Source organism: Lolium perenne, chromosome 3 (assembly GCF_019359855.2).
Source record: "Lolium perenne isolate Kyuss_39 chromosome 3, Kyuss_2.0, whole genome shotgun sequence".
Classification (NCBI taxonomy): Eukaryota; Viridiplantae; Streptophyta; class Magnoliopsida; order Poales; family Poaceae; genus Lolium; species Lolium perenne.
This window is the reverse complement of record NC_067246.2, coordinates 195,747,514-195,758,778: the sequence shown is the minus strand read 5'-3', so window position 1 is coordinate 195,758,778 and position 11,265 is coordinate 195,747,514. Positions and strand designations below refer to the sequence as shown.

The window sequence follows — 11,265 nt, the reverse complement described above, 5'->3', positions numbered from 1 at the left end:
TCAAATTACTTGCAAAGTACTATGATTATCACTATTGCATAAAGAACCAAAACCACTATTTTCATAACTATGAATATGACTATGTGGTGGGCAATGGAACCATGGATTGTGTTGATATGGTGGAGGTTCCATTGCAAGGGTTTATATCCATCTAGGATTAAACAACAAATGTCGCCAGTGATTCTTGTGTCGTAATACCCGTGTTAACCATAAGATCCGGAGTGGGACGGAGTAGTCAAAAGTGTTTCCACCTCTCGTTCATCAACGGATGCGCTTTACCGTAGTACACTTGTAATCCAAGGGGGCAAGCTGGTGAGGCTGGGGAGTCCTAAGTCCCCACGGCATTGTCCGTAGTACACTTGTCGCCCGAAGGAGCAAGATGGTGAGGCTGGGGAGTCCTAAGTCCCCACGGTATTGCGGTCTATGATGGGTTGCAGCTACCGGCGAAGGAGTTTGGTTCGATCCCAAACTGTCGTCGTGGTCGGGGTCCACCCGTGAGTGGGAATAATGGGACCGGCGAGGACCCAGGGTCGGGGCATGCAACAAAGGGTGGGTGTTCGAGGTAGCGGAGGAACATGATTGGCTAGACCTTATACCGGGCCTCACACCATAGGAAGTGTGGACGAGCTCGCGGCTCGGTTGGCACCAAGGTTAAGATCTCTTATGGGTAAAGCAACACACCTCTGCAGAGTGTAAAGAACCGTGACCTGTCACTCCCTGTTCCGGGATATGGAATCGCGAACGCCGGAAAGGAGCTCCATGAAGTTCTAGTAAACCGGTGAAGGCTGACGGACATAGTTCTTCTGAATAAAAGCAACCTTTTGAAGAAATGGTTATGAAAACTTGCATTGGTATTAGACTTTCTGGTCTAATGCCGTAGCTAGTGCATTAAACACCTCTTTCCTATAATGAACTTGTTGAGTACGCTCGTACTCATCCCACTCTTAAATCCCCTGCTTAGATATGGAGGCATCGAAGGAGGATCTACAGTGCAACTCGAAGACCGAGGAGTCAACAACTACTTCAAGAGACAAGACCCTGTCAGAGGAGCCAGATACCACATCCAACAAGGAGAAAACCTAGTTTAGCCATAGAAGGGAACTAGCTTCCTGAACCTAGCTCCTATTTAGCTAGAATCTATTCTTAGCCTCTATAGCTAGGTAAATACTCTACAAATAGAGTTCGTGATAGGATTAGACTACGAGTCGTTCTTTTGGAGTTTATTTGCAGATTTACCTCATTGTAAAGTAGGAGGCTGTGCTGATCTTATGTAATAGAGTCAGAGTTGTAATTCTATAGACATGCCTTGTACCCGCATATGTTTCTGTTGTACCACTCTGAGCGATATAATACTAGTGGAACGGTGTTTCATTGGTGTTGTATCAGACTTGCATACTACACCATGCAGTGGTATGCCGGGTCACCACATAGTAGTAGACTTATCAGTCATTTGCAAGGATATATCAGTTCGTATTATTTTTTCTAGATCAAGTCTCCTATAGAAAAAAAAAGGCATAACACTAAGGTGACCTGCGTAGCAGCCACCATACTCCTTATTCACGGGTGGTAATCAGTTTTCCTCCATCTTCCCTCTCTTTCCTTTGACATTGCTTTCATGTTTCTTGGTACGTAGAATATATGAAGAATCTTCCTCGCAATGACGACGGTGTGTTGATAATTGCACTTATATGAATAAACCACTAAGCCAACGGAACGCGCCATGTCGTTCTCACGAGTGTCTCGTACCTGTTTGTGCGTCCTCCTTAATCAGCATAGGTTAGTCCAATGATGATGATGCTTCGTTTGCTCGTATCCATTGTTCTTCCTACATATTCCTTTTGTGAAAGCTAACTAACAGGCCTGCTACGCCAGCGATCTATCTTTGGAACGCATCTATCTTTGGAACGCGTGTCCGTTGGCATTATTGAAAGAAGAACGTGGTACGTTATTTTCACTTGTCCAATCTATATCTCGAAGGAATATGCTTAGGATATCTCCATTCCGGATTAGGAGTAGACCAAAGCCGAAAGATGATGTTCAGGCCGGCGATCGAGGGAAGAAAATATAACCACAGGAGCCACACACAGTAGCCGTGTGGCATTTGCATTCGTGTAAAGTTTGCCACTTTATGCTCGGCGGAAGATTGGGGGAAATATTGACAAGTGAAAGCGAGACCAGCAGGAGCTAGCAAAATACGATCGCCATTTTCTTATAGGGCGAAAAAGGGGCCGATCTTGGCCTCCTATCTTGTCGTGTTGGAAAGTATTTCACTGGATAGAATAGTGTGTGCTCATGTGTCAAGGTCTTAGTTTTTGTGTAGAGAAGTGGAGGTGACAGAGGGAAAGGCCTGGTTGCTGTCTAGCTGTAAATACGCAGGGTTCCATGTTAGGCACTGTGCATCTGCTGTTCACACACATGGTGTCTGTCTACTCCTCGCGATCTGGACAAGGAAACACTGGAGATCTTTCGGTTACTTTGCCCGTTGGTGAGCACGAGCGCAAAAAGGTTGGTGGAGTTTTCTCAGGAGCAGTGTGATTAAAATGCATATGCTAAGTGGCATTAGCATGGCATAGTTCCTACCTAATGTTAGCACACTGAAACCTGTTTTTATTTTCAGGTAGAAGCACACTGAAACCAGTGATGGAGCAAACACGAGAAGGGGGACGCGTGGGCTGGATCCGTGTGGTCAACATCACTTACCCGTTGCTATTATCTCTAGTGACTTTAAGTCATGTTCGCGTCGTTCTCCCCTATGATTATACGCAAGTTCAGCGTTACATTTAAAATACGAGCTCTGCATTTCATCAAGAAGAACATATCCTCCGAAAAGAATACTATTGTCTCTGTTCCATAATCCGTGTCGTGGTTTTAGTACAAATATAAACTAAAAATTAAAGCAAGAATTATGAAATGGAGTGAGTAGCATTGCTCGTGAAATCGATATCATCCTCTATTAGCCGCCGCTCCTCCCGTGTCGCCCCCGCTCGGGCGGCATTGGAAGCCAAACCCTAGCCACCGGCAGACGCCCCCTCTATCTAGCTTCCCCCCACCTCTTTTAAAATACGCAACCACGCAAAGCTCTCGCCGACAATGATAGAGGCGGGGTCTCACTCTCCCGAGGCCCCTCGTCGTGAGGGCCGTGTCTCTGGGCAGAGGCAGAGATCAGAGACCCCTAGTGGTGAGCGTGCTCGAGGCTTTGCGGTGCTGATCTGCTGGGAGGCTGGGTCATGGTGGATCTCTATAGAAGCTGCATCGATGATTCGTTGATGGTTGTGACGCACGAAGTGATCCGTCGGCAGCACGGTGGGTGTGTGCGGCCCGAATTTTTTCTACGTGGCTCAGAGGTGGATCCAGACGGCTTTACCCACCTATGACTAGCTCCTCAAAGAACTTTCGGAGCTTCTTCATCACCGGTGTAACACAAGTGATTCTTGGGCTTTAACTAACTAAGTGATGTGAGTGATTTTAGGTTCGTTTCATGGTTTGGGCAGCCTTTGCGGGTTGGACGACATTTTGGCGATCTAGACAGTAGCGAGTTTGATGAGGTGTGACTGCCAGTGAAAACCGCACTAACTTTGGTCATGGCGGATGGCAGCGTTTTCGGCGTCGTTACCTTGTGAAAGGCATGGGGGTTGTAGCTCTTGTCTCCTCGCTCTAGCTGCTCCTCCAGGGAAAACCCTAGATCCAGGTCTCCTGGATTGGACTATGGTGAACCTCGACACTGCTCTCTTTCCTGAGGGCATCGTTTTGGAGCAGGTGCTGGCTGGAGGGGTCTAAGGTGGAGCGGCTTGTTTTCTTTCGTGTTGAAGACGGCGAGTCTCGACGGAGGACACGCGCAGGAGGTGGCGTTGTCTAGCGTCGTGGTGGTGTCATCGGCAGACCTAGTAAGGTCAATGCATTGATCCATGTCCTGAAGATGGGTTTGTGAAAGATGGCGGCGGCGGCTTCTGAAGCGTGCGCATGCGGTGCGGTGCACGCTGAGGGTTTGTGGACCGGTTGTCCTCCCGACTCGTCCTTCGACGGCTTGGTGAGGTCTCCGGCTTTAGATGATGTTGATCACGTAAACGGCCCCGATTCTAGCCACCCCTTCATCAATCTTATATGTGTAGGCGTGTAGCAACAAATGTCGCGAGGATGGTGTCTTGATCTTTGTATTCGTTTTGTTAGATTGGCCACGTGCAAAGGCCGATGATCTCAATCTTCATTTCGAAAAGAAAAAAGAAAAACATCGCCCCTTCTTCCGTTATTCGAAGAAACAAACTGGAGGAAGCATGAACGGTGACAACAAGCCGCGGCTGTGGGCGTCGCCGTCACGGCGATCGTGGGCGAGCACACAAAGAATGACACAGCGACACAGGGACACAACTCGGCTTCTCCTCCTCCCGTTGCTTGCATGAGGTTGGTAGGGGCTTGTGCGTGATGTGTTCCCTAGATCCTCCACTACTCCTGCCCCGTCCTTGTCTACGAGGATAGAAAGATAAAAGGCACTCCTACTGCTATATGTGATATGATATTTCCGGAGTATGTGTATGTGGTCGTGGTCAGTCGCCATCTTTTTTTCTGTTTTGGTTTCAGATGCGTGCAAGTGCAATGGCCTTTGGGGTCGTGATAGGGGCGATCGAGGGAGAACCAGTTGGCTGGATGGCGGTTACGATTCCGTAGCGCCAGCAGGCATCATCGATCTGCTGATCTTGACATATGTATGTATGGAGTGCTCTAGAAGATCGGTCTATCTCTTGGTACATGTCGAGGGGAAACAAAAACATGGAGCATACAGTTTAATTTGATGGCACAAAAGTGAGGCGATAAGGTGGTAGTCAATGGTGAAAATAACAAGGGTACATGACGATTTTTTTTTTCCTTATGCGCCACAACTCTTTTCTCTAAAAGATGCTAAGGGAAATTATTCTTCACTTTTCAAATTGTGAAGAAAAGCATGATGAGGTTAGTGACGCGGTCTTTGCAGGCATCAAAGACTGGACGAGGACAACTTCTCTTTGTGCTCTTTTCGGGGACTTAAAAATTTCACGAGCTCAACATGAGAGTAGAGACGATAAGCATATCGAATCTAGGTAAGCAAGCAAGCAAGGGCATGCACGTATTCGGATTACGGAATGCACATGTTCTGATCTGTCATTGCATTGATTATGTTCTAAATTGACGCGAGCGCTTGTCCAAACGAAATTTCCTCGCCGATGTGGACAAGGGAGCAGAGGTATTTTATCCGTAAAAGTCTATCGTTTGCACATATTTTTATCAGAAAGCCACACACACACGCAGTATCATCGCATCCAAAGTGGTGTGCCAAATCTGAATACCTCAGCAGCTGGCATATTCCATTTCCCCTACAACTGACTCAATGGGCGCCGAGATAGACCACACCTGACTCCATAGCTGCTAGATTTACAATATTCTTCAAAACATGACATAATATATACGAGACAAAAAATCCACAATGATATAAAGCATGTATATAGTGACAGTGATAACAACAAGATTCTGCTGGGGTTGTCAAAATTACAGGTCGCTTCTTCCAGGTACAACAGCAAGAAAACGTAATACAATATAACTAGTACAACAAAAGAATGGTGCCTCTGAACTAGAATCCACTGATACCTCAAGAGCTATACATTTTACAGGGAGCTACCAAACATGAGCTTCTGAATCATGGCTTCTCCTTGTGTGTGATCCTAGTTTTCACGCCTCCTGAATTGGAGATCGCAATACATGAGAATCCATCGAGCAAAATATTGCAAACACAGTGTTAGTAAGAATGCATGAGATCGTAAATAAAAATGTGTGGTTATCCTTGTCTGCCATGAATTCTTGAAAATGATTTTAACAGAATAAAGGGCATGATCATAAGCACATTGTACAAAGCCACTAATACGTACCATTGGCTTCCTCGAATTCAACTTCTTTGATCACTTCAGCAGCAGCATGGTACTCAAACCTGCGGAAAGGAGTTAAAAGATCTGGACTAGTACACTACTAAAACGAATACTCCTACATGTGTGCAGACGTGGAACTCTGAATAAAAGCCATGGGCAAAGTGCCACTATTAGAGGTTGACATATAATGAAGTGGCAAAGAAGTTCAAAAGGCACTGATCGTTTGCATTAAATGTGGAGTTCACTAGACAATAACTACTGCTCTAATAGCATAGGTGCTAGTCAGACAACACAACATATGTTGTTGTTCAACAGTATCTACAGATATTTAAGGATTCAAAGTCTAATTCCAGATGCAACTTTGAAATAACTAAAGTGTGAGACACATATGTGAAATTTATACTATGGCTAATAGGAGGCAGTATCAGATTTTGATAACTATGTACCTGTTAGAGGAAGCCACCTCAGGTTCATACTCAGATGTGCTCTTGATAGCCTTAACTATAACATCAACAATTTCCTTCTTCCTTGTGCTGGCCATTAAACAATCATACTCGGTCGGCACAATGATTGCGAAGAAGTTATCACTGAGGTTGCTTATACATAGTTTATCAACAGCCGCAAGTGCTATTCTTCTCTTCAATATATCGGCATCAGGATCAACCAGGTAGATAGCAAAGTCAGTGATCACAAGGATGCGCCTTTTCATCTTTCCTGATTGAGTAAACTTCAAGACCTTGTCCGCAAACAAAACTTTGTTATCCCCTGCAATATGCCGAGGATCATCTTACAGACCTAGAGACTTGGATTATGTAGTTACGAACTAACGATATCAAATGGTCATGACAGCGTGCACAAGTCATAAGGACAGGACACTTGTTTGACAGCAACAACCAGCAGTTGTCTTCACTAGGGTCCATATCTCCTACACATCTAGGAGCCAAGGATCATGCATTAGTTCGGTGGTCCTGTTTATTTTGTACTCAAGAATGCATCTAAGGTAGAGAGCGGCATTTTGGAGGCCGGGCTAAGATAGCCCGGTATCATGGCCCTGCAGTGCTGCTCTCAGATTTGGATTAGACTCATTTTCCAGCCATAGCAGGCCCAAATGATGGAAAAGATGACTTGTGTCAGCGTATAGTTGTAGCCCAGCTGACTGACAATGTACATGGGCCAAAGTTAACGAGGCACATGATCAACTCTCTTTCTATTTTCCTCACCGACGTCGTCACTCTCTCCCTCCCCCCCCTTCTCTCTCTCCAGCCACGCCGGCGGTGCCACCTGGCCGTAGATTTTCCGCGCTGAGCCATGCCCTATCCAGATCAAGGGGCGAGGACTCCGGCAGCAACGATCCTCTCCTTGATTAGCCGCCTTGACACCGGAGCCGCCGCACCTAAGCTCTGATCAGGACAACGTGATGACTAGTGGCTATTCTGGCGGCTTAGTTTCCTTCTGCTTATGCAAGGGTACGGCATGGATCTGGTTGACGATGGCACTATTCAAGATGTTGTGAATCCCGACTTGCTACAAATGCGCTTTTTTAGATATTTTGAAGCATTTTTTTGTTTGAGTTTTGTCAGATCTTTGGGACGAACATGTTATAATCAATCAGTCCACTCGAAAAAGGACTTGTAGAAATTTATGTTGTCTATTTTGTTTGTTGATTTATTGTGTTGTCGGTTGTGAAGAAGTGCTGGCAATACTCTTGGATCATTTTTTTTTCATTCTCTTTGAGATAACAAAAATCACACTGTTTGTTGTGATGTATCAGTGATTACTATCTTCACGAATATGTTTGTCCGATTTGATCTAATTATCATTTCTTCCATTGCTGGATTTTTTCAGAATTCAAGATGAATTTGTAAATGAAAAATTGCAGCAGATTTGGTTGTTTGTTCTTGATATGAAAACTTGGACGTAGGATTTTGAATATAAGCACATGCAATTCGTAGTAATCTTCAAGTATCCAGTGTTCTCTGATAGTGATTTTTTTTTTTAAAGCATAAGAACTGATGAAGCTTTCCAGATTCTGAATTTTGAAGATAGACGAAGGAAGAATAATTATGTGCAGGTGCGAATGGGATACTCAAAGTCTATCTGCTCCATACGCGTTCTTTGGCACCGCTTCCAGCTTGCACGTGTGCCTGGCCTGCTGTGCAATGCATTGTTGTGAACAGGATGGAATAAATGCCTGCTTGATATACTACATGATATACCACACCTTAATACATTGATGGAATGATCGTGAGTCAGGCTCGGCGGTAGCGATACCAAGCTATGTGTAGCTCGGCCTCCGAAAGGGGTTTTCGTCTAAGGTATCATTAGTTACTTTGTTACATCAGTTAAGGTGTCAAAGCAGTAATTGGAAGCACATTTTCTATTTATATTTATTCAGTTGCCTCAAAAAATTCTAGAGCTTCTGCTGATTTTTTGCTGAGGCGGAGAAAACGAGGACAAGGCACAGTAATTAAAGGTCTCCCTGTATGGGGCTTAGGATTGGGCTTGGGGGCTGGGCGGCACCATTGCCAGAGAAGAAACCCGTGGCCCCAGCGCTAGAGGGAGGGACAGGGGCAGCTGTAGAACAAGCAGCGATGATTGCTGGGGCAGGGTAACGAGGCCGGTTGCGAGCAGGAAGAGCGACAGTTGCGAATGAACTAGGAGGTCAGATTGGCGAGCCTGTGTAGGTGGTGGCGATGTCATTGGAGAAGAGCAAGACAGATGTCCGGTGCAGGGATGAAGTGAGGAGAGGGTGACGGCAGAGGTTGGGAAGTTAGGGTTAGCAGGTGGCGAGAAGGGGGTTGTGGGCTGCTGGATGGAGATACAATGGATCAAATGTTAGACTGAGATTTCCAAACGTTTCAGGCAACTGACTAAATGGATAACACCAATCGGTAGAAACGACCAATCCAATTAGGACACCAAGAACAAAAGATAAACTACGGTACAACGCCGCTCTACATTACGCAGTACTAATATACCAACATACTCCAATCGCTCTGATAGGGCTGAACACATGGAGTTAAGACAATCCTAGACGAGAATTGACCATTCGAGTCAAGCAATTGTATCGCATGTATCTACAGGTTTCAGACTAGCAAACGATTGGATCCATTTCAGAGAAACCACCGCAACGAGCGCAGCTACCGAACCAGTGATCACGCCCATTACTACGAGATAATCGACGATGAAGAATAAGATGGGAATCCGTGAATGGCACCTTGCTTGGAGAGGATTTTGGCGAGGCATGGATCGTTGGGCACGCCGATGTAGTCGCCCTTGCAGTCGCGGTAAACGGCCGCGCGGCGCCGCACCTTGGCCCCCATGAGCAACCCCGCCGCGGGCGCCGGAACCATCTCTTCCGTCTCTCCGCCGCCCGCTGCCGCCGGCGGCGGCGGGTCAACGCGCTCGGGTTCCACCTGGATCCGCCTGAGCGGCCGGAACCGATCCATCGGCGAGAGCGAGTTGGGGAAATCAGGCAAACACGCCAAAGGCAAACTGAAGGTTCTGGTGGTTGGAGATCTCGACCTTGGGCTTCATTTCTTTCTTGTTTTTGCGGAATTCATTCACCTTGCGCTTCAGTTTAGCCACTGTGGAGTGTGGGCCAAATTGATAAACTTTGCATGGCGTAGATTAGCTGGGCCCGAGGATTCATTACAAATTGACATGGTAGGCTGCTAAAGAAAACATGGACGGCCTCCCTTCTTGCATACAAGACCACTCTCACATATTCCACATACCAAGAAAAAAAATCAAATATCACCATTACTTACACGGAAAACTTCCATGATTCGGGATAATTAAACATGTTGCATGTGGTTTTTTTATCTCTATAGAGTTGTGTGCAACCTTTAGAGAGAAATCTAATAAATTCTTCTCGAACTGTAACTCATCGCAATACAATTTGATAAATATTTAAGTGCCGAGCCCACAAGAAGTTGAATGTAAACTGTCTATTCTCTAAAAACATATAACTCAATTATATGGCCTTTCATGCGATGAAATGATCTACAATGTGTAAGGTGCTTTTAACTTCTAACTAGAAAACTTCTAACTAGAAAACTTCAAAGTAAAACTGTAAATTGCTTAAAGTATATGCAGAAAGTAAAACTAGTCCAGAAAAGTAAAGGGAAATAAAGTAAATAGAATATAACTCAAAGGATCAAGTGCTTAGGCAAATTGTTTACTTCATTTGCTTGGTTGTCACAGTTAGTGAAGCTCATAATTTTATACCATCGAGTACTAAATACCATAAAGCATAAAGAACTTATGATTAAAACCACCCAGCCTAATAGAGTTAATTAAGGCCATGTGTCTAGCATCAAAATGACTAACCACCACACTATCTTGCATAAATAAGACTACCCACAATGGGAGTATCATAGCTAGTACCATGCACTGCATGCATGCAAAATGCTGATGTGTCGCATCAATTAATGATGTAAGAGATGATAGTAGTATTATAGGTAGATACTATATCATAGCACGTAGAACTAGAAAAATTAATTTCAAACAAATCTTGTACACATGTTTGTATTGAGATTCTAAAAATCAATAAATATTGTAAGCTTATGATACTAGTACATGATACTATGCATTGTGGAGATAATATCATACGCTAGTATCATATGCATGATATTACCATATGATACTTTCCATTGTGGCTAGTCTAAATAAAGTCTTTAGTTTCTTCTAGGGAAGAGGTGTAGCCAAATACATGCGCAATTACACCACTAGTGATTGCTTTATTATGCGTAAAATAGGAGTTATTAACACATAAAGTCCGACCACCACATAAAGTTCTAAGGTCGCCATTAGCTTATGTCCCCGTTGATTAACTATGAAACAATATAACATGCATCTTTAAGACTTAGGATCCGGTTTCTGTCACTCCTCCATCCCTCCTCCTATTAACATGTAATGGTGACAACCTTATGCACCCTCCAACATATGTGTGCACTTATACATCAGTACATAAAACATCATAGAAGATAAAAAAAATTATGCAACCATAAAAGAACTATCTCGCAATTTCCATAAACAATTCACTAGTCAAAACTAGGCATAGAGACACAATAGATCATGAAAAAACAATAGATTGCATCACACATCATGTTGCCAAGAGATTACAATGGGTTGGGTAGATGGACAATGTTGATGTAGGTGTTGATGCATATGTTGATGATGACCACGCTGGGGGGGGTGGAGCCAACCGGAGGCGATCCCAACATTTCCCCTCCGAACTCCTTCTGACTCTCTGATTCATTTTTTCGATCTATACCCTGCACCATCTCGAGAACGCCTCGGGGACCCTTTTACAGAAGGTTTTACGCCAAAACAAAGAGATTGGCGCTGGAATCGGCTACATCTGGGCTTC

The 11,265-nt window shown here is 44.7% G+C and overlaps 1 protein-coding gene across 1 annotated transcript; it reads right to left on the bottom strand.

Moving 5' to 3' along the window:
- Positions 1 to 5,435: 5,435 nt before the first annotated feature.
- Positions 5,436 to 9,433, bottom strand: LOC127342990 (uncharacterized). The gene is made up of 4 exons (XM_051369056.2): positions 9,109 to 9,433; positions 6,338 to 6,656; positions 5,895 to 5,953; positions 5,436 to 5,706 (listed from the first exon to the last, which is right to left on the bottom strand). The coding sequence occupies exons 1-4, from the start codon at positions 9,338 to 9,340 to the stop codon at positions 5,666 to 5,668; spliced, it is 651 nt and encodes a 216-aa protein (XP_051225016.1). The 5' UTR covers positions 9,341 to 9,433; the 3' UTR covers positions 5,436 to 5,665.
- Positions 9,434 to 11,265: the final 1,832 nt, after the last annotated feature.